Raw genomic sequence first — 27,653 nt, forward strand, 5'->3', positions numbered from 1 at the left:
CAGAAAACCCTGAGGAAGCGTCGGGCAACAGCACAGCGCCTCGGCTCTACAGGCACATCGATGCTGCTCTCCAACAGGCTGGGATGACACAGCCCAGCCCCACCTGCATCCCTGCGCTGCCCTCACCTCCATCATGGGTTTGGCCACCCCAGATGCAGTAGGGAACATGCAGTATCTCAGCCCCTCGGTCTGCATTTGTGTTCCCTCGCGTTTGCTGTGTGTACAGGCAGCCACCGGCCAGCAGCAATCAGCCTCACTACCTGCAGTGTGCGGCAGGCTGAGCTCATTTAGAGGCGTCAGTCAAGAAGAGCACGCTCAGCTTCACACCGCTTTTCTGCAGGAGGTGGAACGCAGCCCCTTTTCCAAAGGCCAGCGCTTTTGCGAGCTTAATTACCAGTCTCTCTGTTTAATTAAGTGCCATTTCCGCAGCGTCCCCGCGCCGGGTGCCGCCCCATCCCCGCCTCACCATCCGCGTGCTCCAGGCAGAGCGGCCCGGCGCTGCCCCTGCAGCAGGGCTGAGGGCTGGGCGGCTGCTCGGCTGGCTCCGTGCTGTCCTCCTCCGCCCGCCCGCCGTGCTCGGGGATGCCGGAGGCCAAACACATGGCAACCATGATGTGGCTCAGGGGCTTCATCTCCAGGCTGTCCTGCTGGCACGGAGCGACGATGGGCACGAGGGGCAGCGCGCTGCTGCTGAAAGTGCCGTTGGCTTTGGTGAAACACCTGAGGATGTAAGCCACAACCACAGAGTATTAAGGTGGGAAAAGGCCTCTCAGGTCACAAAGTCCAGCCCACCCCAACTCTGCCCACGACCCTCAGTGCCACATCCCCATGGCTCTGGGACACCCCAGGGACGGTGACTCCCCCTCCCCGGGCAGCTGTGCAGTGCAGCACTGCTCTTTGGAGGAGAGATTGTTCCTCATATCCAGCATGAGTGGGATACCAGGAGTGGCTGTGAGCCCTGATCATCTGCACGTTCTCCCTTTCTACCACTCAACTTAGCATGAGAAACTGATTTTTAAGTACTTCACCATGTGTTATTTACTGTAGAGATCTTGCCAAGTGAGTTCTGAATGTATTTTTGGATCAATCCTAACATTAAGAGAAGGATCAAGCGTTTCTTCTCCCAACAGACAGCTGGAAACACTGCAAACATTTGCTCAGTTGCTTCCCCTGTCCGCTGTGGCCCGACCATTGACTTGCAGGTCTCCACCAGGGCAGCCCCACACGGCGGCCTTTCACCGCCAACAGAAAGAACTCAGGTCTGAAACCCAAGCAGCAAACAAAGTGCCTTGGAAAACAAATGCTGAAGTGTTATCAGAGTGGATGCAAACTACAAAAATACATTCAGCACTATAAAGGCAAAATCCCGCGCGGTGCAGCTCAGATCGCGACCCTGTGAGACGCACACAGGGCTGTGAAATCAGAGCTAGACTGCGAAATGAATCGTTACAGCCAAGGTATTTAACCTTCAGCAGAAAGAGTCCTTAGCAGACACGCACGCCATTGCAGCAGGCAGGGAAAACGCCTGCAGTCTTTGCAGCTCCTCTAACAATGTAGACTCAGCGAACATTCATACAAGCAAATGCTATGCACGACAGCCCAAAATCACACTTCACTGTGGTTTTATAGAAAACCATAATTACCACAAAAGTAAAAGGTTCACTTGTATGGCTGCCATAGACCAGGAAAGCACCCCCGGCGCGCTCCTGGATGGGTACGCAGGTAGAGCAGAAGCAAGGAGCCCAGAACGCAGTGCTGTCACCGTGTCCTCACCTGTCCTGCAGAGCTCTTCCAGCCCCATCTGAGCTACGGATGGAGCACAGCTCTGCTACGTGTGAGCCCAGCACGACTCCCAGGCACTCGAGGGAAGGCTGAACAGGCTTCCAGCTCCGCGCGCAGATTACAAGCCCATGTGCACAACTCAGAGCACTTCTTTGCTGCCCAGCCTACGCAGAACAGCCGCCTGCCCTGCTCCCGGTGATGAGCCCATCCACCTCACCACACACTGCTGTTTGTTGCTGCTTTCTGCGCTACCCAGGTGCTGGCACCCACACAGCCCACGTGGGCTCCGAGCCCGCTCCGTGAGCGACCTGCATGTTTACCCCTGTGACTGCTGGGAGACTCCTTTCCAGAGTGCTTTTCCCTAACAGTGCCCTCCTCCAGCCAGCACAGAGCCACGAGGGCTGCAAAAAGCTCTCTGGCCCCCGCCCCGTCCTGCTGTGCCCACTGACCCCACAGTGCCATCGGGGCCACACGGGGCGGGGATGGAGAGCCTTCATGGCACTCACAGCTCCCTGCTCCGTCCTTCCGCCCTGAGCCGCCTCCAGATCATTATTCCAAGTACCAAAATACCACAAAAGCCACTGAAGAATCCACATGAAACACATCTGGGCTTCAAACAAATCCATTTATTAGTTTGCATTTCTTTCCGCAGAGGTTTTGACTACACTCACTCATTATTTAAAAAATTCTTAGAGAAACCCATTTAAGATGTTTGGTTTTGCATGTTTATGGGACTTTCTTTTTAAAGACACAGAGGTCAGTGCAGCGCTTTGTATTACTCCACTGGCTTGAATGGGGCTCCAAGACAGCCGTTCAGCTTTTTTAGCTTAAAAACCACATTCTGACGGAAACTGGCCACGGGCGTGCCCAGAGCGAGCAGCAACGGAAAATCTCTGCAGCAGAAAACGCCTTGCATCGACTCTCAGCGCTGCAGTCCCACCAGGCATCGTGCACAGCCCTCCAACCCGAAGGGCCGTTTGCTCGGGATGCGTGTGCAGATCTCTGACGGGAGCACAGCGTGTGCCAAGGAACTACAGAGAGCAGAACTCCTCGGAAACCATCGAGGACCCAGAGAACATCGGTGCAAAAGCAACAGAGAACCGCAACAAAAAGAAATCTGCTTTGAACCCCGACGCAACCAGCACGAATCACGCTCATCTCCCTGGCTTTGTCCACCACCACAACCTGGCAGCCCCTCCTCCGGCAGAGCTCCGCGAGCAATAACCAAAGACCAGAGGATTCCATTGCTGTAACAGTGAAACCCCTCCACGGTGGCTGCTGGAATGGCCGTGCTCACCAGCTCAAACGTGCGCTTGGACTTACAAGGTCACTGCGTGCCCACGCCTCCAACACCTCCAACAACACCGAGGCAAAGCCGGGCCCACCCCGCTGCCCCCATGTGCCCCTCTGTGTCCCCATCCCTCCGGGGCTGCAGCTGCAGGGGACAGTTTGTGGTTTGTGTCACACAGAGCGGGGCTGAAGAGTCAAAGTTCAGCCATTGCTGATGGCCCACTGGGAGGAGCACCGCAGTCTCAGGGGATGGAACTCGTTCTCTCCTTTTTCTTAAGAAAAAAGAGTAATTAAGAATGCAAATATGCTTAAAACTGGGAAACAGGCTACTAATTACAGCGTAACACATACAACGCGTTCCAAATGACAGCCAGTTGTACACATCCCAGTCACTGCTGTTACTGGGTCGGTTTGCAGTGACGGCCGCTCCGTCCCCATTGGTGTCACAGCTCTGCTCAGCGCAGCCCCTCCCCACCCTGAGACCACCGCCGCCCACCCCTCTGTGTGCCCACCGTGTCCCTCAGCACACAGCACCACGGCTCTGGGACTGCCCCGGGGTGACCTAACAACGTCTGTTACGGGAGGATGAAGCATTTCAACGCCACTTTGAGCTCTATTTTCAGAGGTAAAACCACAAAGACGAATCATGAAAGTTTTCAGCCTTTGGGAACAGCTGAACTCCAGCTCAGCTCCTTTGGACGCGCACTGGAAGGTAAACGCCACTTTAATAAGAGAGAAAATTCAGAGCATGACTGAAAAGACCCCAGATTTACTCCTCAGCCTGTCCAGAACGTCTGACTTTCAGCCCTTAAACAACCAGAGACCCCCTCAGAAGCCTGGAAGGCAGCCCATCCTCCACAACCCTTCCAGCAGAACGCCCGGCGGGCGCCCGGCCCCTCACCATGCACACAGCAGACCCCCTCCCCACAGACCCAAGCCCACCCGGCGCCCTCCCCCACGCTCACCTGTTGTTGTTGCGGCAGTTCCTGCAGCCGACGCACTCGGGGGGTTCCGCCTGGGGCAGCGCTGCATGCAGCCCCCCGCCCTGCACGGAGACAGCGGTCAGCACAGCTGGGAGCGGCGCCTCGGAGCCCCCAGCCCGGCACCCCGACCCCCAGCCCTGCCCTGCCCAGCCCTGGGCCCGATCCCAGCGCCGTAACACTGAGCCATTATACGGAGCCAAGCGAGGGGCTCTGCCAGCGCCTCGGAGAGCAAAGTAAGCAACTGCAGCCTAGACAAGTATGCTGTAATTTCCCCGGTCTGTTTTCAGCTTCATACGCTCAGGTTTAATTTAATAAACACGCTGTAAATATGTTTATTTTTAACGCCGATGACAGACATGAAAGCAAATCGCTGTTCGTTTGCGAGCTGCGCCGCTCGGGGAGACAGCACTAAATCTGCAGGGCTGATGTCACAGCACAAACCCATCCCACCTTCCTGCAATTACCCCGATTAGATCACTGCACTTCGCTGCACCGAGTTTTGAAACACTCGGTATTTGTACAGATGGGGTAATTCCTTCGCCAGCAATGACTCCGGGTGAGAGGGATTTGGTGCTGTTGGTTTTGGCTGCAGGGCCCATTACGAGCGAGCAGAATGCCCAGATTAACACATACCTCATTGTGAGGGGCAGCGGGCAGCACGAGAGCACGGAGCGGGGTCGGCACCGCCCAGCGGGGTCTGTGGGACCGGACAGGGTGGGAGATCCCAAGCAGACCCCAAGCAGACCCCAAGCAGAGCCTGGGAGCTCATGCTGACGGTGAGGGTGGGTTCTGCTCAGGGAGGCTGCTCAGCCAGATAGGGATCGCTGAGGAAATGCCTAATTAGTGTTGATTGCCATCCTGCCAGTCTCTCTCTTCCTCATTCACCCCAATCAATGGAACAATAAAGAGAGTCCTAATGAGAATGAGAACATCCTGTTCCTCTGCTCCGCTGTTCTGGGTGGGAAGGGGTTGCCTTACTCAGCTCCGCACGACACAGAGGGGAAAAACAGCACTAATCCAACACTCAGCTGCTCCAGTGAGACATCATGCCAGGGTGTGCTGCCCACATCTCAACGCAGAGACACAGAGCAGAGCTGCGGCTGCACGCGCACCAGGTCTGCCTCCAAGGAGCAGATGAGCAGCAGCAGAACAGCGACATCCCCAGCATTGCCAGCCTTCCTACGGGCTGGCTTTCAAGTGCCACAAAACCAGCCTTCCCCAGGGCTTGGGTGGCTGAGGCTTTCAGGAGTTCACCTGCTGGTAGGGTGCACAGGTCAGAACAAATGGCACGGCAGTGGCACAGCAGTGGCACGGCAGTGGCACAGCAATGGCACAGCAATGGCACAGCAGTGGCACGGCAATGGCACGGCAGGTGAGGACCCAACATCTCTGCCCTCGAAACTGCAGTGATCCAAGTGGCAACTACTGTGCAAGTGCTAATTTGTTGTTCAATAAAACGAAGCTCTTGTGTTCAATTACCAACACAAACAATAGCCCCCTTTCTGCCTCCCAAACCAGCATGCTGTTTCTCAGACTTTTGAACTTTTTCTTTCAGTTTTCCTGGGCAATGTTCACAGTTTTGAGTAAGTTTAGTAAGTTTGAATGCAAGCCATCTGTTTCCATAGACAATAATGAAATCATTATTCTCCCTTGGAAACGGGACACATTTCAGCAAATGAAGTACTTTTCCACAACATACAAAAGCTGGGTCGTGGATTTAAATTAGTTTTTAATTTTATTTTCAATTAAAAAAAAAAAAAGGAGGCAGTCTGTCTCAAAAGTCACAAATGAGAGATTTAAAAAAAAAGGCACTCATTGCGTCACTGCGTTTCTGATGTATGGGCTATTTTATGGAAGCTCCTGCTTCATTTGTGCTCTGCTATAATTAATAGCGCTGCTTAGAGTCACAGATCTGAAACAGGTGGGGGAAAACGGGCGATCCGTAGAGCTGCAGAATAAGCAGCTATAATTAAATCTATCTAACTCGAAGATTGAGAAATACCATATGTAGAGCCAGGCGTCTCGGCGCAGCACAGAAATATTCTCAGAGCTGTTTGTCAGGAGGGCAGGGGCAGATTTCCCAGAGTCAGCGGAATTCTTGCTGTCATCCCATATTCTCAAACGAACACCGCGGTGTTTGTATCAGAAATATCGGCCCGGTTGCCTCCTCCGGGAGCAGCCGCTCAGCGGAGCCGGCTGTTATCACGGCACAATCGCCCCCACCCAACCAAGCCCGCCGCTACGCCCCAGCTTACGTTCAGCAGGCGGTGGGCGCGCTCGCAGTCCAGGCGTGCGCCGGGCAGGGAGCCGCCGTGCAGCCCAAGCCCTCCGTCCGCGGCCGCATCCAGCCCCCCGCCCGCCTTGCGGTGGTGCGGGCAGCCGCCGCCAGCGCTGCCGCCGATGAAGCTGCCGTGGACGCTGCCGCTGACGCGGCTCGTGCCGGGCAGGGTCGTGTATTTGATCACCTGCCCGCTGATCTCTGCCCCGTGGTACAGATAGCCGGGAGGGTCGTACTCTGCAAGAGAGCCGGGCGTGAGGACTGCAGCTCTGCCGGAGGGGGTAAACAGGAGAAACTCATTTTCTGCAGCTTTTGTAAATTGACCGAGCATCTGGGTGCTCGGTATGCAGGTGTGGGAGTGGAGAACAGCCATCCCTGCAGGACGGACTGGGAGCGCCGTGCCGGAGGGCTCAGCTCCATCGGTCACAGGAGCCCCTGAGCACAGCTGCAGGGACAACAGACACCGCTGCCCAGTGCTCCCACCGCGCTCCTGGGCTGCAGCTGCAGACACTCTCTTATCTTGCAAGAAGTTCGTGTGATTTCTTGTCAAAAGAGAGAGGACGTTTAAAAAGAACCACGGGCGAGGGAAAGACAGGGATGATTTCTGCCTTAGGAAAGGCCGCTAAAGGACCTCTGTTAGCACAGAACCTCTGAGCAGGCAGTGAGCACTGAGCTCCAACGTGCCAGCGCCGTGCTCGGTGCAAAGCGCCAGGTTCTGCCCTTTAACACCCCTCTGAAAGACCAGGAACCGAACTCTGCTTCGCTGTGGGCTGAGCAGGAGTTGGGGATCTGCCCTCTCAGCTTTGGGCTCAACACCGCGACGAAGGGAAACCCCAAACCAACTCACTCTGCATGGCGTTCTGCTGGCGGTTCTTCCACAGACACATGGCGATGAAAACGATCAGGATGAGGACCATCACGCCCAGCACGCAGCCCACGATCAGGTACAGCATATCACTGCTCCGCACCGGGCCGGAGGACGGACCCCCGCTGCCCCCCGCCCGCTCGGGGGGGCTGGGCGGGGTGCTCAGCTCCTTGGCTGGGTATTCAGACACTCCTGGCATGCGCTTCACTGCGTGCAATGGGAGACAGGAAGGGCACGTTCACCCAAGGAGTTTTCTAAACGCATTTTTTCGCTACGAAATGAAAATAATGACTGCCGGACTTACAATCCTAATGCCTCAATGAGGAACCTTCCAAGTCAGTGTTAGAAACTACAAGAAGGCCAGCTGCTATTGGCTAATAACTATTTGCCTTGGAAGGCGGCTGTCATCCGGCTCGCTAACCCTCCCACCGAGGTCACTGGGAGCCGTAACACACAGCTCAACGCACTCTGCAACAACTGACTGGACAGCACCCATCTTTCCACTCCTGAGGTCAGGAGAAACCACAGCACTCATTTCCATCCCCCTGCTGCGTCAGAGGACCGACCTGGATCTGACGTGAACCCTGCTGACCCCGTGCTCAAACCACACCGAGACACAAAGAGCTGAACAGGAATCACAGCGAACACACAGACAGCCCAGAAATCACACCACGCCGATTCCCCACCTGACACGGACGCCTTCAGGAGGTGCCCGGGCTGCAGCAGAGCCGCTCCGCAAAGGCAGCACCTCCGTGCAGGAACACCAAACGGGCAGCACCACCTGCAAACCCCACACCCCGAGGGAGCAGCGCTGCACGGCGGATCGCTGAGCTGTAGGTGTGAGGAAGGCTGCATTCCCTGCACCCGGAGCTGCGCCCCGCACTGCTCCCAAAGGCACTGCTGTGCTGGCCAGGCACGGGGTGAGAGCCGTCCTTGGGAGCGCAGCCCAGCAGCTTGACTAAAAACAATCCCCGCCATGGAAGACAAAACAATCCCTCGGAACATTCCAGAAAATTACAGTCCTCGTTACAGACAACTTTTGCACTGCAACCCCCCACGGCCCCGGGGCAGCAGAGCACCGCTCACCCTTCGTCTCGCAGATCATCACGTTGCTGTACTCGCTTTCACCACCTTCGTTATAGCACTGCATTTTTATGTCGTACGAGGTTTCCGGCTGCAGGTGACTTATCAGGTGCCACTGCTTTGTGCCTGTGGAAGAACACACCAACCTCATTTCAGTCACTGGGATGACTCAGAGCCGGGCACGGCCACGGAACAGCAGTGATGGCAGCGGCTGTGCCCAACCTGCAGCACCACGAGCCGGTGGGGATGGCAGGGATGGGACTCAGTGCTCTGAGAGCTCCTCCTGGCCTCAGAACTCCGTGATCCTACGTGGGCACATGGGCAGCGGCGGGGATGGGGCAAGGGTTGGGCGGGACCTCACAAGTGCTGTTGCAGGGCTGTATGGAACATACGGGGGTGGCTCTCCTGCTGGAGGAGAAGGTTTTGTTACGGAGCTGCAGACCCGTCTGAAAGCTTAAGGCTCACTGTGACCCAAAACCCATCCTGCCAAAGCCTTCTGATGAATAAGTGGTTTGGTTTAAGTACTTTGGTTTAAGGATTTCTGTTTGTTTTCCCGCACAAACGGAAGTCCCTGAGCTCAGGACCACAAGCCCAGCTTTTCTGCACCTTTACAGCACTGCATTTACAGATGTGACTGCTGCTCATCTTCAGCACAGAGCTGCTCCACTGCCCTGCAGCGCTCCACAACATCTTACGAACTATTTCTCATAGAACAAAACTCCCTCTGGCCATCTGCTCGCAGCACTCGGGGCACAGAGAAGGGATGGAGCAGGTGAGCTGCAGAGCACGAGGGCCTCCCCTGCAGCACCGTGCACAGGAAGGGCACAGCTGGGCTCCTCCAGCAGCGCAGGCTGCACACAGCCCCCCATGCACAGCACGGGATGCAGCAGGAAGCAGCACTGAGCAGCGCTGCCTGCCCTGCAGAGCTGCATTCCAGCAGTGCTAATGGGACGCTGTCAGCCCTGGCTGCCCGCCAGCATTCCCTGGGACACCTCCTGCAGCACGGAGAGCTTCCACATAAATCACTCCCCGCTTTTACTTTCGTGGGCCTGTGACAAATTTTAATAAACAGCGACTCCTTTTTTTTCTTTTTTCTTTTTTTTTTTTCCCTTCAGGGAGTTTAATTAACTGTTTGAGCGCTCCTAATCCCTCTTGGAAAATACCACCTTGAACTGTTTCCACTGTTTCTAAGGAGCTGTCACAGCACCTCCTGATTTACGCATTGCCAGCAGGAGGACGGGATGCAGGCAGGTCCGGTGCTGCCCCGCAGGCTGCAGCCCTTCTCCCACAGCCCCCCCACATTCCTATTGCTAATCGCTGCACCAGGTTTAGGTTTCCGCTCCAAACCATTAGTGGGACTGGAATCAGTACGGGCACTTTAACTGTCCTCTTCGTGCACAAACAACTGACATCAGACCGCGTTCACGTCCTAATTTCAGTCTCCGGGACCCTCAAGCGGAGACCCGCAGACAGGGCTGCTCTCCCTTCGCCTCTTTGCTTAAAGCTGCTGGAAGAGAGCGAGCAGTGACTGCAGATGGGACTTTCTGCTAAGCAAGATCTGCTTTGGCCTGCAGCGCTCCCGAGGTGGGAGCAGGGCTCTGGGTGCCTCCAACAAGACTGAACAGGGAGCAGAGGAGCGCCGGCAGAGCTCAGCACTGCAGCACCGCGCCTGCTGGTGGGGGGGACGCGGGGATGGCAGAGGGAAAACAGGGCAGGATGAGTGATTAACGGCACAAACGTCGTCACAGCTTCCCCCGCACGGCAGCTGCGCTTTACCCAAGAACTGCTCTCTGTCCTCTGCCCCCAAGAAGCTGCTCTGGGGGCAGAGCAGCTCTGGCACAAGGTCTGGCTAGGACGCACTTGCAGGTGAAGCTGCAGGCTGCATAGGCTGCTGTAAGGCAGAAAGGGTGGATCTCCAATAGCTTTACGGGGCGCAAAGGTTCGTGTCACACAGCACGGCTCTGTGCAGCGTTGTCCAGCTGAGGGAAACACTCAAAATAAAGGCTCGTTCCCCTTGTAACCAAAATAAATGAGGGGAGAAAATAATTACCGCCACTGGGGCGGAATGAGATCACTCCGTTTACTCAGCCCGAGCAATAAGGACATTAAGTAAGATATTTTTAAAAGGCTTTTCCACTTCTGGACTAATATAGACATTATCTAATAACTTCTTCCAGGAAAACGGTGATCTAATGTGCGCTGAGAAAACAGAGCTGATTAAAGGGCGGAACGAAGCACTGCTGTACCTGCAGCCGCAGCACCGCTCCCGGCAGCACTGCCATCACAAACCATCATAGCAGGGCTGCCCTGCACAGAGCCACAGCGGACAGACTCACAACCACTGCTTAGTTCTGGAGCTTCGGTGTGAGCGAGGGCTCAGAAGGAAGCAACAAGTCCATGTGTGGGCAGAACGTGCAGCGATGGGGCTGAGATAGCTGCTTCTGTGAAATATATGGTAAAGGCTCCACTTGGGAAAAGCAGTTTAGATTTCATATAAACACAGCCAGCACGGCTACACGGCGTCCCTCCCCACCGCGCCGCTCAGCACGCAAACAGCGCAGTACCTTCCACCACATCCCTCTTGTAGTCACTGTCGTTGTCGCTGTCTGTGGGCCGGTAATAGATATAAAACCCTTGGATGGGGGTGTTGTTGTTGCTCGACGTGATGTACTAAAAGAGAATTCAGCAGATGCATCAGACAAGAAAAAATCTGATGGATTCAGTCATTAAGGTTGGAAAAGAGCACTAAGATCCCCATCCCACCCCTCCACCCCGCTGACCACAGCCCCCCACCCCATCGCCATCTCCCATCACCCGAGCTGCGGATGGCACCTCCCCCTCCCACACCATTTTCCAGACATTCGAGTGGGGTTTGGCCATTAACAGCCTGAAAATCCGAGCATAAAACGGAAGGGAGAAGTTAAAACCATTCTTAGCTCAGCCAGAATTCAGGTCGCTCCAATCCAGCTCAGAATATTTGAGTATAACTTTAAGTTATGCGGCCTCCCGAGGAACGAGGGGTTATTTCAAGTTTATTATCCTTAACATCTCTTAAGACTAAGCTAGCAGAGCAAACTAACACAGGGAACTCCACACGTTAAATCCTCCAAAGTATACCAGGGGGTTAGATTTCAAAACAAGAGCAAAGAATTTCTGTGGGTTTCAGTAAGGACTTTAAAGCACGTGTTTACAGAAGACAAGGTACCAGGGGAAAGGCAAACGTTTCTCTAACACGAATCCTCTGCTAGAAGCAAAGCGAGACGACGGGCTCCTAAAGCAGCACAGCACCAGTGCCAGGGCAGCCCGGGGGGACGGAACGGGTTCGGGCTGACGGGGTGCTGGCCGGATGCGACGATCTTCTAACCACCTTATAGTGATTCTTAAAGACCGTGGCTGGTAAGCAGCAGGGACTGCAGCAGACAAGGCCGGCCGATGGCACTGATTGGGCAGAGCTCTGCTCACTGCTGCTGCCGGGATGCCCACGCAGGACCCACGGGGCTCCCACCGGCTGCGTCAGGCAGAGGAGCGCGAGCGGAGCCCGAGCCGCCTGCACTCACCGTCCACTTTAACATGATCTGGGTGTCGCTGATGGCTTCAGTGTAAGCAATGTGGGGCCCGGCGATGGGGCGGCTGGAGAAGCGGTGGGTGAAGCCTGCGACCTGGTAGGGGCGGGACGCGGCGCTGCGGGGGCTCTCCCCGAAGTTGTTCACTGCGATCACACGGAACTTATACATCTCTCCTTAAAAGGGAAAAAGGGGAAGAAAGCTGTAGCAAAACAAGAAACGGGATTCAAGGAGAGACTAAACAGATTAGGAAGCAGTTTTTGCACAACATCCAATTAGGAAAAAAGCTCAGAACTCGTTGCCGCAGGCTGGTGCGGCCATCAGAAACACAAACAGCTAATAGGAGAGATGAGGGAAATTCACTCCAGAAAAACGCAAAGGCATCACGCAGAGATGGACTCCATCAGCTCAGGAATCCCCCAGCCGCAAAGCGGCGGGCACTGAGAACAGCCTTCAGAGGGAAATCACCGCTCGCTCCCTCTGCTCCTTCCCTGCGCCTTAGGGCTGACAGTGGAAGAAAACAAACCGATACGTACAACTGCTTAACGCATCTTCTCCTCTCTTTTTTTTTTTGTTTGTTTCTTTGGCATTCTGAGCGTTTACCAGAAGGACGATTAAGTTAGAAATAGCAGTAATACACAATCCCCCTCTTTGCAAGAAGAAGCATTAAATTACGGTGCGAGTGTTTCTCCTTCCCATTTGGACAGGCAGACATCAACTTGAATTCACGTAACGGAGTCCCATCCCAAAGCACCGCCCTGCAGCAGCCATCCGACGGCGGAGGAGCAGCCTGCAGTACCTGGCTCCAAACTGCGGACCTCCACGGACAGCTTGGAAGGAGAGATGCTGTCGGCTGCAATCAGCCAGTCGCTGCTCCGGCCCACCCGCCTGTACTCCACTTTGAAGGCTGTGATGGGAGAGCCCCCGTTTGCTCTGGGGATCCACGTGACGTAGACGGAGGATTCGGACGCGGTGGAGATGGTGGGGCGGTCGGGAGCCTCTGGAACTGAAGGGTGGAATTCGGTTACGAGAGGACCAGCACAGCTGGAACTTCATTTTCTGGAGCAAGCGATTAAACGAGTCAGTGATGAAATCAGACGCTGGGCATTAACACAGAGAATCCCAAATCCTCCCGCGTCAGTGAGCCCCTTGCTCTTCTGGAAAGGAGGAGGATGGAGGAAGAGAATTCCCCACCTCGGTGAGGAGGCATCCAAATGGACGTGGCAGTGCTACCCCAGCCCACCTCCAACGGAAATGGGAACACACTGAGTGAGTGGGGAAAACCTCCATCATCTTTTCAAACTGCCCCAGGCCCCAGTGAGACTTCAACCCACCCACACAAACGAGCACTGCACTGCCCAAACCATCACCTGGAAGAAATGAGAGCAAAGAGCAAAGGAAGCATGCAGCAAACGATGTACTTACGGAGCTCACTGGAAGTTACAGACAGCATTGGGACAGAGAGAACAGGAAGAGCTGTGTTAGTGAATCTGCAACAGCCATCGTGAGCACTGAGAGCCGCACGGCACTGCTAACCCCTCATGGACACAGCTGGAGCAGCCGCAGCAGCAGAGCTGGCACACAGCGGGGCACACAGGGGGCCCTCGGCTCCTCTGGTGTAAAAAGGGACTCTGATATTCAGCAGGAATGTGGGTTACGCATGGAAGACTTGTATCTCATTTCTGAGAGCCAAGCACGCAGGTGACAGCGCCCTTTGAAATCCTATCTGCCCGCCGGGTTAGGATGTGCATCTGTTACACTGCCAGCTCCAATACCTCTCCCACAGAAGCTGTACAGAACACGCTGCTGTGTGCTGCCCCACAGCACGGCCAGCATCGCCACGGGGAGTGCAGCACAGGAGCAGAAAACCCAGCAGTGAGGGTTTGTCTCACCCAGAGAAGTTCCGTGGGAAATGATGCACCTCCAGGAGGCTCAATAAGTAGGGATAAGGGAGGCAGTACAAGCACACGAGTTAACGTGGGTCAGCGCTTTGTGCCAGACACCAGAACAGGAGGACAAACAGCCACAGACCCACCTCCGCTGTGCCGAGATGCGTCGGGGAGCACCACCCCAAAACTGTTGGTCCCTTCATGGACAACGGGCTGCTTCGGGACGCCCACCGGTGGGGATGGAGCCTGCGTGTTTTTTGAGGATGACGTTCTTTCTAAGGAACACAAGATATACAGCCCATCATACCGGGGGTTGGACAAGAAGTTCAATAACAAAACCAGTGATGCTGGGCTGTGTCCATACAGCCATCCATGCGGATTGTGAATTGCAGGAAAAGAGAACACTTTTACCTAAATCTTGTACAGAAATCTGACATAATATCAGATTGTTTGTATGCTCCAGCATACAGCCAGCAGCTTCCAGCTAAAAGAAAGGTACCTGCAGAGCTGGTAACGCTCGGCAGTGTTTGCTGCCCAGCTATTTACCGATTGGAGGCTGCTCTGCAGCAGCTGCACTGGAGAGCATTTCACGCACAGCTCAGCAGACACCATGGAAAGGCGTCCTCCCAAAAGCCAAGGACACGGGGAAGATGGTTGTGCTGCACTGCACAGCTGTGCAGGGAGTGGGGCCGTGGTGTCCCGGAGCTGCGGGATGTGGGTGCGGTGGTGGGGGATCTCAGTGGTCGTTCCAGCCTGAATGACCGCGATTCTGTACCTTTGCTGGTGCGGAATGTCAGCATGGCAGGCTGGCCTTCGCCGGCAGCGCTCCTGGCCACCATCAGCACTTCGTAGAGGCTGGAGGGCTCCAACTCGCTGAGCCGCAGCTCGTTCTCGCTGCCCGGCACGCGCACGGTGTGCCAACCACCAGCTGTGCTCACAGCATCATCCAGCTGTGCGGGACAGAAACAGAGCTCAGCACGGCCAACAAATCCCAGTGCGGTGCTCAAACCCAGGACCGCCCAGCACACAGACGCCCAGAGGACCTCTCCAACCTGCCAGGACCCCTCACCTTCCCTCTGCCTCATCACGGTACATTTGCTGGGCGGTGCCATCTCCAAACGCTCTGCCCTCAAACCAGCACTTCTGCACTGCCTTCGCAGCGCTCCTTTGCCCACCCTGCCTTGCCCTCCCACCCCACAAATGCATCACTTTTGAAAAACCAACCGAGAGCCCAACTGACTTTAATACATCACTCAGCCATGAGCTCGGGGCAGACGTGTGTTGTTCCAGGCTGGACCCAACACCCTAACGAGAAGGATGTGTTCCCTGAACCATCCCAGCTTTTCCTGCACTTAAGCACTTTTAAATATCTATTGGCTGAATGGGCAACAAAAGTACATCTCAGTCCTCCTGGGGGGTGGAAAAAAAACGTCAGGGAGCACAAAGATTTGCTTTTTTCTAATGAGGAAAGAATCCCAGCCGACACTTTAACAGTGAGTTCAGCAGCTCTGCTGAAGCAGATTGAGGGCAGTCCCTTAATGCTCGACCTCTGCAGAAAAACATTACCCCAAATCCCGAAGGAAAAGACAGAGTCTACCAAAAATAAACTACCAAACAATATAAGACTTTAATATAACACGGAGGGCAGATCTAAACGCCACGGATTACCAAGGGTTATGCCAGAGGTCTCTGTTCCAGCACTCCCCTCTGAAGAGACCTCTCTTCCAGTGCCGTTATTCCACACTAGTTTTCTTTTCTTTTCCCCCAAGGAGGGAAATAAATAAAATCATTTATGACACAAAGAGAGCACCACCCTAAAAAAACACAGTAACTCCCTGCTGAGAAACGCACCAGTGAGCACATTTCATGCGGAGAGGGCGGGTAGGAGGGGAGGGAGAGCACCGAGGGGTCAATCGGAGCCGTCAGCACCCACGTGAGCATCACCTCCCTTTGGGTGAGGAACTGTATCAACAGACTTTGGCATCGGGTTTTCAGGAACTAACAGGTCAGACACCAAAGCGCTCCCTCCAGGCTAAGACAAGATCAGGATGTAGAGGATTAAAAAGCTTATGAAGAATAAACCCAATAGCTTTGCCACAAAGGAGAATGTTTGCTTGGAAGAACGGCACTGCTTGGCTCTCGTTTCCATCAGAACAGCTCACTGCTGTTTTCAAGGACATGAGAGGTATCTGCTTAAGGAGCCTGAGCTCACCTTCACGCCCGATGAATTCAGTCTAAAGCGGGCTGCAATGTGTTGCTCCTTGGGATGCCACCCCTTTGATATGTCAGGCTAACGCTCAGCTTTCCTTCTGATCCCACTGTAGCCATAGCAAACCCCATCCAAGCTGGCTCACACGAACGCACCTTTAGCGCCACCGATGCTGGGTGCCCTGGAGCCCAATTCCCCGCGGCCATAAAGACGCCGTAACAGAACTAAACCGGGGATCAGTCCCACCCGGACCCAGGTGGAGCAGCACGCCGCCCGCTGCAGCCATCCAGGAGCAAACCGCCCTCGTGGCCGCGGCCCCGCGAGCCGTGCAGGAGGGGCCGTTACCTTGCGGTACTTCACAAAGTAGGCATTGATGGGCAAACCGCCGTCCCGCCCCGACCGCCACAGCAGGGTGTAGACATCTGGGCTGAGCGTCTGCGGGGGGCTGAGGATGATGGGCGCCTCGGGGGGGGAGATGCTGCCCCACGCTTTGTCTGTTGCAGCCGTGTCCAAAGGCGGCTTTGGTGGAGCTGAGCTGGGAAACGCCGCTTCCACACCGGAATCTCTGCGGCTTTCATCACTCTGGGCAGCCTCTGTGAGAGCCGTTGCTTCTGCTTTCGGGCCGGCTCCTACAAAGCAAGGACCCGGTTACACCTCCGGTGACACACGCTCGCCCCGCGGGAGCGCACGCTGCTGGAGCTGTGGGTGCAGCCGGGGGCCTGCAGTGCTCCCTTCTGACTCAACCCATGCTCCGATTGTATGAAGTCACAGACCTGCTGGTGCCCAACGAACGCAGAGCAAAGCACAGCCGAGGGTCCCCATGCAGACCGGCTGCACTCAGCCCTGCTTTCCCCTCTTCACTTTCCCACTGGCCAAAGACCAAACAGCCGACAGGCACCATCCGTGGGCACAGCCCGGCTGCCACCTCCAGACAGGGAGCAGCAGCACTGTATATTAACAGCAAAGACATACAGCTCCACTTGTGACACAAACGGAGTAATTTTAAATTAATTGCAGTTGTACAAGGAACTTTTCATGCCCCGGACTGGCGTGCGCACAAGAGGACATTCTCCTACCTCCGTTTCTGAGGTTTTCACTGTAATTTCCATCAGCTTTGAAAGCTGCACAACTCGAGTACTTCATCTGAAAACGTACGCTGAGAATAACCTCACCTTACGGAGTGACCCAACGCACAACTCAATGCCATGTGCTCCGAGACCCCCGCCCTGCACCCACCGACCGGTGGGGAATAAAACACGCGGGAGTGCGGGAGAGGCCACGGGACAAAAAAGCACCGTTTGGTGGCCGTGGGGCTCAGCAGGGCCGGGGAAGGGGCGGCAGGTTGGACGTCTGACACTGTGCAGGACAAGGAAACGTCAGCGCGGGGGAGAAGGATGGCTGGGAGCAGCACTGCAGCCCAGATGTGCCGGGCTGCATCCCGCCCGCGGAGCCGGGGAGGTTTATGTTACGTGCGGGGTCTGGAAGGGGAAGGGAATGAAGGGAACTTGGTTTACAAAACAAACAAATTCCTCGGTAACGCACGGCCCAGGCCGCGCAGCGCCGGCTGACTCGGATTCCTCCAAACCTCCATTAAAATACCAGCAGCAAGTGTGGCTGCTATTTTTGGCCACTTTTTAAAAAGCTGGGAAGGGAAGGAAAGCTCTCTTTTCAAAATGAAGACACTCCGCAAGCATTTGTTCCTGCCTATTTGTTTGGGAAGGCGTCACAGCTCGGAGGCAGAAGGGATCGGCCCAAGGAGAGGAAACCGAAGGCGGCACGGCCGAGAGCCACCGCAGCCCCGGAGGAAAGGGTCTCCGCTGCTGTCAGTGCGGGGGGAGAAAGTGATGCACTGCCACACGGATATTGGAAACAAATGCTGCCGCGGCTCCGGGAGCAGAGGGACGGCGCCTGTGCTGGACGCGGGTCTGTGGGTGGCACACATGGGTTGGTGCCTGCTGGCCTGCGGAGCGCTGTGGTTACGGCTGGTGACAGCAGACCTGCAGTCATCGCTGCGTTTATTGCTCCGGGAGGGAACTCATCACCCACTGGCAAGTCAGTTGTGCTTTGCTTTCAGAAAAACAATCCCGGGTAGCAGTTTCCACGAGGCAACTCCAAGCCCAGCTCTGGCTGCCCAGCTCCCGCTGCCGCTGCCGCCCTCGCAGCCCCACACAGCCGGCTGCTGGCTGCGCCGCCCCACATCCGCTCCTCCTCCTCTGCCCGCAGCCCTGCCGCTGTGACCCACCTGGGTCAGACCAAGAGCTGAAGTCCCCAAATCCCATCTCCAGCGGCAGCCAGAAGCAGAGCCTGGGAAGCTTTACGCCGGTTCACCTCCACGCTGACCGCTCCGCCCCTCTTTACACGGGGGCACCGGCAGTTCCTGACCTGCTGGCATCCCCTGTTTGCACGGCAGCAGAGCAACCTTTGTGCTTTGCCATCAGTGCAAACAGACCACATTCCCAGGCGCTTCTCCCCTTCCCAAACAACCTAAGGGCTCTCTGTCTGACAGCTCTGCCTGTGTGAAGGCTGGGAAACCTCTGCAGGGTGCTTTGTGCCAGCCGTCCACCTCCAACAGATCTGCTCCTGCTCGTGCTTTACACCAACCTGCCCACCACTCTCACCTCCTGCAGCACATTTTTCTCCTTCAACTCCATTGGACAGAAGCTGTTCTGTAGCTATGGGAAGATTCTGCCATGCAACCACCGCAAGAGTCTAAAAGAGACCTGAAGTGCTACGGACACAGGACCCCAAGGCTATCATTTTACATTTCGGTGGTTTCTCACTATGGTGGTGGCTTGAGTTGCCGTGTCAGCTTTGAAGCCCATGCAATGAACCAGGTCATGGAACAGATCCAGCAGAAAGAAAAAAATAAATACATTTTTCAGCCAAACGCTCTCACTGTGTGCTGGAGCGCAGACGAACCGCTGGGGCAGAGCTGAGGTTCATCCCACCCCAATGCAACGCACTGAAATCGCAGCTCACACAGCCTGCAGCACCCGATGAGCACCTGGCACAAACTGCTGCCACTCATCTGATGAGCTGAGCGTGGTTCTGACGCGGATGGGGGCTGCTCAAAAACCCCAACAGCTCCCAGAAAGTACTTAAGCGCTTTTATATGCAAACCAAATGCCGTAACCACGCCGCACCACAATCAGCAGCGAGTACAGCGTATTAGAAACCGATAAAACTGAATAAACAAAACATTAAACTTGAACTCGCAGCCATAAAACTCTGAGGCAAAGCAGTTGGGTTTTTGTTTGATACAGACTGAACTCTGGGATGACATTTAGCTTTGCTTCCATTCAGCAACGTCCAACAAAAACTCACAAATGAACCACTTGATGGGATCACATTCATTCCATTTTTTTCCCCTCCCCTTCCTCCAAGAGAACCTTTCAGCGTCTTTGCAAATCATACAAATGAGTCCATTGGTGGTAATGGAACTCGAGATACAGGGCCACAAACATGAGAATCCCAAATCCCACTGGCACTCAGCTAAACATCCAGAGACCAGATGCTGTAAGAGCTGGAAAACGAAGCCATGTCACATTCGGGTTGGAAATGAGGAACAATCTCTCCTCCAAAGAGCAGTGCTGCACTGCACAGCTGCCCGGGGAGGGGGGTGGTCACCATCCTTGGGGGTGTCCCAGAGCCGGGGGGATGTGGCACTGAGGGATGTGGGCAGTGGGCACGGGGGGGTGGGGTTGGGAATCTCAGCCTCCACGATCCTGTGACTCTAGAGCTGATGGAAGCACACAAACCACTCTGCCTTCCCCGTGCATTAAGGGCATAATTGCAATACAAGCAGAGCCGCCCAGCTCAGCCCCCCAGGGCAGAAAGCAAAGCCTCTCCATCTGAGACGGTGCCTTGCACCAAACCTGCAGGACGTGAGCATCACCTCCAGAGCTGAAAATCGTTCTGCTAACTTAAGGGTATGAAAAAGGCTTAATTACTCACAGCCCACACTGTTCAGAATACCAGTTCATCCAGTATCCTGATTCCATTTCAGCATAAACTGTGCCGAATTCAACCACAAACTGGTTTAATTGCAGCTGGCAATCTGCGTTTCAAATGTGGAGCAACCGCAACACCTCAGAAACACCTGCAGCTCTTACCATGCACCTGAGAGCACTTATCTGCTCCGTGAGCTGCAGACGGTGGCCAGAAGCAGACAAAAATCAGTGAGGAGAAAACACAGCAGAATAAGGCTTCAAGTCACCACCGGATGCATTCCAGGCAGCAATGCGGTGCTGAGGCACAGCCAGGGGTTGCACTGGGCGCCCAGGAGCTCTCTTCCAACCTCAGTGATTCACAGTTCCTACAGACGCTCGATTTGCTTTCCCGGAGGCCTGCAGTGCTCCTACCTGCCTGCACGTGAAGCCTCCCGGCCGACTGCGCAAAGCCCACGCCGTTATCGGCGACGCACTGGTACACGCCGGAGTCCTGCATGGTGACACCGCGGATCTGCAGGCTGCTCCCCAGCAGGAAATGCCGCGGCGATGCACGGAGGGGTGCAGCGTTGTGCAGCCAGGTGAGGGCTGGAGCGGGGCTCCCGTGGGCAGCGCACCGCAAAGACACCGTTGTGCCGACGGCCACAGTCTCATCCTGCAGCCCTTTGGAAATCGAGACAGGTTCTGAAAAGAGAAATAGTTCTGTGAGGGGCACCGCACGCATCTGAGCCGAAGTCCTGTAAAATAACACTGGGAATGTGAAAGGTCAAACTTATCCCATACAAAGGCTCAGAAGGGATCTCGCAGTGCTGGTTCTGCGCACCGCAGGGCTGCTATTCCCCATCGTTTGCTTATTTTAATGGTCTTTTCCTTCTATTCCAACCGATCATGTTTGCAGTAATACTGTTAATAAAACATTTGTGCTTTCAAAATAACGCTTTGGCAACGTCCCCGTGACAAAAGGCGCACGTTATGTCAGCAGCCCATTCTCCAAGTTCCTCCGAGGTACGCACTGAAAACCAAACCAAAACAGTAACAGAGACCAAATCCTCAAAGGGGAAAATGACTGGAAAGGAAAGGAGAGATGGGGAACCACACGTGGACACAGAGGTGGCCAAACGAATTTCTTTTGCTTTTGCCCTCATCCAAACACAGCACCTCCCCTTTCGTGCAGCCCCCAAACAGAACCAGCTCTGCAGGCCGCCAGCCCCGCACGCACCCACACTTAGCACTGCAGAATGAGCAGAGCAGCGTGACAACCTAAGACAGGTTGTTAAATCGCGTCTGACCGCGGAGCATTTCAAAAGAGACCGACGTGAGTTTTAACCGGGGAGAGATGAAATAGGAGCGCGCCTTCGTTTTAATATTCAACTTGCCATTGGACGCCAGAAGCAGAGGCCAGGAGAGGGGCTTCATTTCTTACCCAGCACGGTGAGCGAGTAGTTGACGTACGCCACCTCCCCCGGCCCGCCGCCCACCACACACGAGTAGTTCCCGGAGTCCTCGGGCTGCAGCCCCTCCGTCACCAGGTGGGAGTGCTGCAGGGCCCAGCTGCCCCCGCGCAGCGCGTCCCGGCCGTCCCTCTCCCACTGCACGGCGGCCGCAGGCGGCCCCGAGGCCACGCACTCCAGGGTCAGCGGGCTGCGCTGCGGCACGGCCAGCGCCTGCGGCTGCAGGGGGTGCAGAATGCGGGGCTGTGCGTCGGAGGAACCTGGAAGGGAGGAGAGCGGGATCGGCTCCGGGGCCTCTCGGCCGCGCGCTGCCGTGGCACCCGCAGCCCCGAAGCCTTGCACAGCTCTGACACAGGTCCTGCCACCCGGCAGGGGTCACCAAGCCCTGCACACGGCAGCCAGCGCCTGGCCGAGCTGCGCCCCGTTCCCTCCAGGTGCATTCGTGCTGTGGAGCTGAGCACTCACGTGTGACGACGAGTTTCCTCCCGGTGGGTTCTATTCTGAGGTCGTGAGTGACAGGGTTGTAGGCAGCACACCTGTAGGACCCCCTGTCCTCCATGGACACATTGAGGATCTGCAGGTTTCCCGACGGGAGAATTAGGTACCTATCTGAACAAGTGGGGAAGAAGAAAGTTGACTTAACTTCATCTCAAATAAAGACAGATGTATTTTCTAATAACCTGTCATACAAACTAGTCCAGTCTACATTTAGAACCACAAAAAATCACGCTGCTACAACGGGATACTAATTTACAACGGGTTTGATGAAGCAGTGAGCACAGAACAGTGTGCGCGCTGCAGCATCGCGAGTCCCTTCCCATTAAGCTCCACGGCCGCCCGCTGGGCGCTGCTCCTCACCTGCAGGCTGCAGCCACTTCCCCCGCACTCGGAAGCGGATCTGAGCCCTGGGGTTGCTCTGCGGCACCGCGCAGCCGACGAGCGCCGTTCCTCCTTCCTCTGCCACAATGACAGGTGTCAGCGATGGGGCAAAGTGAGCCAAACCTGGAGGGAATTACAGGAGGTGATGAGCAGCCGAGGGCGGGAAAGGGAAGAGAGGACCTGGCGTTCATCACGGGCTCCGATGGCAGCACGGAGCGCAGCTGAAATTAATGCTTGGAGCTTTCCTGTCAGAAACGTTACAACGCTTTTCTGCGGTTATAACTGATGCAGTGCTGAACACGGTGGCATCCTCCACTCATTGCTGTGAGCAAAGCAGTGAGCAGGAGGCCTCAGCAGCACCTTCAGGTGTGCTGCAAAAACTTCAAAAGGAAGACAGAAGTGTGAATTCTGCTCCTCTGCGCCCTTCGTGCTCACAGCACCTCCCAGCTGCTCTGCTTTCCTACAGCAGCCACCCCACAGCTCTCCTGAGAGGGTCTTGCTATGGGTCACTACTCTACCAAAACACTTCTCACACTCAGAAGAAATTTTCCTCCCAGGGGGATTTTGGACATGCTCCATAGATGAGATACCCTTACACAAAATCACTCAAACCCTGCCTGACAAAGGCCCGATTCAGACAGCACTGCGATCCCAAGCAGACAAACAGAGGAGCACCACAGCCAGCACCACACCATGGGAAACACAGCGCGTCCTCCCAGCTCCACGCAACGCACCTCCAGGGACTGAGATCCACACTGGGTCCCAGCGCCCGGTTCCCCCACGGCAGAAGGAAAACAAACCACACAAACTCATTGAGGTCTCCGCAATTCGCATGGAGTGAGGAACACAAACCAAACCGACTTACTGCCCATCGACACCACCGCAGCCCTGCTCAGAACTGCGCCCGCGCTGCTGCTGGCCACGCACTGGTAGCGGCCAGACGTCGCCGTGCTCAGGGAGGCGATGCTCAGAGACCCGTGCCGGATTTGCACCCCTGGCAGCCCGCTGCCCAGCGGCTCTCCATCCAGCAGCCAGGAGATGCCAGCTGTCGGGGGCTCAGCGGAGCAGCGCAGCACCACGGGGCCACCGGGCTTCTGGACGGCAGAGATGGGCTCGGAAGTAAAGCGGGGAGTCAAGTCTAAAAGGAAGCAAACAGTACCGTGTTAGGGAGCAGCCTGTTAACGTGTTCACACGAGCAGCCGATGGGGTTCAGAGGAACGGATGTGAACATGGCCATCTTGGGGCCTGCTCTGCATCCAGCAACGGCCGGGATGCGGCCCTGCAAAGGGGCTCAGACGTGACTGCAGGGGCTGGGAGCAGAACGATGCACTGAGCTCAGCAAGGCTGCGTGGGCAGACCTGGGAACGCCGAGTGCACGACTTCATTGGGATGAGTGATGAATTGGGCAGCCGTTATCTGCAGCGGGGCGAGCAGGCAGGGAAAGCTGCTCGTAAATAAAAGGCTGAGCTCCAGAAAACTTGGTGAGGAAAGTCCATTGATTTGCCAGAAGAAAATTCCTGCTTGTTGGAGGAATCTTTTTCCTGTTCTGGCCAACGAAACATTGGGAGTTATTTCCATTTGTTTTCTGTGGGATTCTTTGCCGAAGATTTTGTACAAGCCAAGTGAGAAAAAGGCACTTAACACCAACAGGTCCTGTTTGGTTAGAAACGAGTGACTATTTGCAAATGGGAAGAGCGGCAAGGGAAGATGATTTTGAGTTTGTAAATAAGCTAATAAAGCCCAGATAGGACGGACTGAGAGCAGGGAAAATGAAATCCAGGTTGGATACAGCTTTCTCATAGGTGGGGCCCTCAGCTCACGCTTTGCCTCTCAAGTCAGCCCGTCCAGCCGCTTACAGAGATGAGCTGCAGGTGAGAAGCTGCGCATTTTTAACAGAACCAGAAACCCAGCTATCTACATAAACATAAAACACGAGTGGAAATTAAAGCGTGGCTTCACTTAAAAAAAAAAAACACCAAAACACAACTATATGAAATCCGTAAAAATGGTATCCAAGCATTTCTCAGGACTCCAGATGTACGATTTTAGCTTTTAATTAGAAAGCTGCTTTTCCTGATAGGGGGGTTTGGACCTCAGGGCCGGCACCGATGGCTGCACTGCCCCGTCCTGCAGCGCCCGCATTGCGGTCACAGCGGGCAGCGCCGGCCCCGCAGATGGAACTCATCTCCCATGACGGCTGGAAAAACAAAATTTATCCCATTTGCTTATAACGACTGCCTATGAAGTGCTAAAAGTAGTAAAAGCTTCTTTTTTGTGCGGTTACATTAAGACAAGCTGACTACACAGAGCAGATGTGTCAATGAAAACCAGCCCTCTCCTTTTTCTACACGCCGGAGCCGTTCCAACCACCGCCACGCATCGACGTTCGCAGCTCAGAGATCCCACTCCCCTTTTCCTTCGCAAGCTGCAAACCCCTCCCAGCCCCACGGGAACTGAGATGAGAACCCAGAGCCCAGCTCATCCACAGAGACCCCAGAGAACAAAGCCCTGGGGCTCAGCCTCGTTGGGCGCAGCCTCACCACCAGGTCCTTACCTGAGCTGCTGGCGGAGATGAGCGCGGCGGCGAGCAGTGCGTGCAGGCAGGCAGGGGCCGAATGCATAGCGCCCGGACAGCAGGCACCACCACGGCTGCAAAGCAAACACACAGATGTCCACGGGAAGCCTCAGGAGTTCTTCTTTTAGCTCCCCTACAACAAAGTGTTTGGGGATGAAAAAAAAACATGGCGCAACCAGGAAACGGCCAAAACTCTCCGCAATATAGAAACCATCTGCAAAAATGAGTTACAAGTTGAGCTTAACTATGTTTCCAAGTCCAATTCTTGCTATAAGATTTTTCCACAGCTGGGATACGCGGCACACGCACCGAGCCGCGCCGCCCTGATGAATGAGACTACTTGCCAACCAGAGGAACTGAAGTCCAAGATAAACAGCTTATCTATCGCAGATAATATTGTTTGCAAACAATAATCGTTTGGCCATCCATCAGCAGCTCCACTTGTTTAACAAGGCACGAGGATCCACGTTCCACAGCAGCAGCTCACAGCCCCGCAGCCCATCAGGGCAGCACCCAGCAGACCCCGACGTGCTCAGGTTGGAGAAGCCCTCGGGATCCCCGCGCTGACCGCACTGCTCAGCGCCACAGCCCCACGTTCTGGGGCAGCCCGGGACGGTGACCCCCGCAGCCCTTTGGGCGAGGACGCATCGCCAACAGGCGCCGTGCCTGCACATCTCCCCTCCCACACAGCAGGTCTCCAGCGCAGCGCTGCCACGGAATGCTCTTGTCCCAAGCAGCCCCACAGCTGCCACTCACTGCGCTTGGTGCTGCCCTCCACGCCGCGATGATGAATAAGACCTGGGCTCATTTAGCACGGTTACTTCATTTATCAGTCTGCCCGCGGCTCGCCATACAGCCTCGCTGCTGATAACACCCAGCGCTGCGGGACAAGTCTCATCTGTCACATCCGTGCACAAACCCCTCACCCACACAGCGGCCCGTGGAAGCACATCTGGGCAGCGCTGCGCTCCCAAGGACCACATCCAGAGATCCACAGCAAAACCATCCCACGGTTTATTTAAAATCACAGCATTTCATCATCAGTGTCACCGTGAAGTGCCTGCGCAAAACACGCGTCGGGAAGAGGCTCCAATCATAATAAAAATATCACTACAGACTTTATAGAACTATTTACTTCCAAACGCTTCTGCCTGCGATTCCGCCTCAAGTTTACAGTGACAGCTTTAGGAGGGGAGAGGAATCCGAGGAGCTGCGCTGCCGTTTCGGGGCGGCTTCAGCTGGGGCCTCCCAGGTCCTGGCAGAGCGCAGCACGGCCGCTCCGCTGAGCGCAGAGTAAACATGCAGAGAACTTGTTAACATCAAACGCTGCTCTGAAGAGGCTGGGGGGCAATGTTGCTTTTTGCCAAATCTTCCCCTGACTATTTATTTATGAAAAGCAATGAAACGTATATTCTAGGTCAACTTTAACCCCGGCACATGGAGCTACTGGGTTATTCTGCAGCTGTCTTTTCAAACAAGGCCAGCTCATTATCTTTAACTAAACTTTATCTTTGGCGATCTACTTTATCCGGGCTCTGATTTCCCTCTGTTTATCTTTCTCTTCACATGTTCCTGGCTGCCAGTGTCAGCAGCTACTCCTCTCCGACCCAGCAGTCTGGCTGGCGGAGCAGAGAGACGTCAAACAGTGCACAGAGCGCTGGGGACCACTGCACCCCAACTGCAGGGAGGAACGAAGCAGCAGCTTTACCTGGGCTGGCATCCTCAGCAGCACCACCCCGGAGCCGGCAGGGACCTCTCCTCACATCGCCTCTGAGAGCACTGCAGGCTCCGCTCGTACGCACAGGTGGACCCCACGAGTGCTACACAACCAAAGGAGATTTGCTTTTCTTCCACGCTTCGCCTCACATGGCCGCAGAACTCCCCGCGATGGAGGGAAGAACAGAGACCACAGCTCACCATTCTGGGGGTCTTAAGACACTCAGTGGATAAAGTCTGCCTCAAGCATGAAATGCTAATGCAATCCAAGTGTTGAACTGCCCAAGGGATGGGAAAAACAGAATGTTCCTGCTTTGCCATCATTGCAGTACCACACAGCTCCCACTCTGACCACCAGGCGTGACAGCAAAGCACTGCCAAGGGCCAGCAAGGCGCTCGCAGGGCAGAGCAAGGAGTGCTTTGCTTGGATGCCACTCCAGTTATGTATCTCAGCCTGCAGGATGAGCGCACCAGGAACGTCCATGGCTTCACTCCCTGCCCCTCACCTGAGTTCATCCATCCCCACCACTGCAGCCTCAAACGCTCCACGCTGTTCTGAAGGAAGAGGTGCCACAGATAGGATGAGTCTATTTATAATAGAATATATTTACAATCCTTGTGGAACTCCAATACTGACAGCAATTACTCACAGCAATTCTAATAGAGTGGAACTGAAGCGGCCACAGTTCCCATGGGCAGAGGGAAGCCTTTCAACTCCCAGCACCAATGCCTCCAGACCTGAACTGACGCACAGCAGAAAGCCATAGCCCACACTTACCCCCCCTCCACTGAAACCTCTTTATCTAAAGTCATTTTCCAGTTGTTTTCCTCCAACACTTGACCTCTTTGCTGCCCTGATATATTCTAGTCACCGGGAACAAGGAAGATAAAGGACCTGCGCCAGGAGATGGAGGAGTCCCAACCACTCCAATGGACGCCTGCCTGCAGAAAGCACCCTGCACACACACAGTCGTAAATAAACACACACCTGATACCTTCTGGGAGATCATTAGGAAGATGGAGTACTCAGAAGGACAGCGTAATTCTAGTTGTGTGCCTCATTTGTCACTGATCCCTCATAAATGGTGCCCAGCAGCCCCAGGGACAGCCACGCACCCGTCCGTCACAGCGCTGCGCTGCACA

The 27,653-nt window shown here is 55.2% G+C and overlaps 1 protein-coding gene across 6 annotated transcripts in view; it reads right to left on the bottom strand.

Moving 5' to 3' along the window:
• The window catches only part of CDON (cell adhesion associated, oncogene regulated), a 40,047-nt gene that overhangs the window by 1,988 nt on the left and 10,406 nt on the right, over positions 1 to 27,653 (bottom strand). For 3 of the 6 annotated variants that reach the window (XM_085209175.1, XM_085209174.1, XM_085209173.1), the window contains 17 exons: positions 24,774 to 24,868; positions 23,085 to 23,357; positions 22,199 to 22,342; positions 21,806 to 21,949; positions 21,313 to 21,600; positions 20,304 to 20,573; positions 16,288 to 16,571; positions 14,509 to 14,683; positions 13,880 to 14,008; positions 12,644 to 12,850; positions 11,839 to 12,020; positions 10,846 to 10,951; positions 8,285 to 8,407; positions 7,181 to 7,405; positions 6,311 to 6,570; positions 4,038 to 4,117; positions 467 to 720 (listed from right to left, as the gene is read on the bottom strand). In XM_085209175.1, the coding sequence (XP_085065301.1) occupies positions 467 to 720; positions 4,038 to 4,117; positions 6,311 to 6,570; positions 7,181 to 7,405; positions 8,285 to 8,407; positions 10,846 to 10,951; positions 11,839 to 12,020; positions 12,644 to 12,850; positions 13,880 to 14,008; positions 14,509 to 14,683; positions 16,288 to 16,571; positions 20,304 to 20,573; positions 21,313 to 21,600; positions 21,806 to 21,949; positions 22,199 to 22,342; positions 23,085 to 23,357; positions 24,774 to 24,840 (3,211 nt within the window). In that variant the 5' untranslated portion in view covers positions 24,841 to 24,868. The other 3 variants (XM_085209171.1, XM_085209172.1, XM_085209176.1) reach the window with 3 other exon arrangements.

Source organism: Meleagris gallopavo, chromosome 26 (genome assembly GCF_905368555.1).
Source record: "Meleagris gallopavo chromosome 26, MGAL_WU_HG_1.1, whole genome shotgun sequence".
NCBI classification, from domain to species: domain Eukaryota; kingdom Metazoa; phylum Chordata; class Aves; order Galliformes; family Phasianidae; genus Meleagris; species Meleagris gallopavo.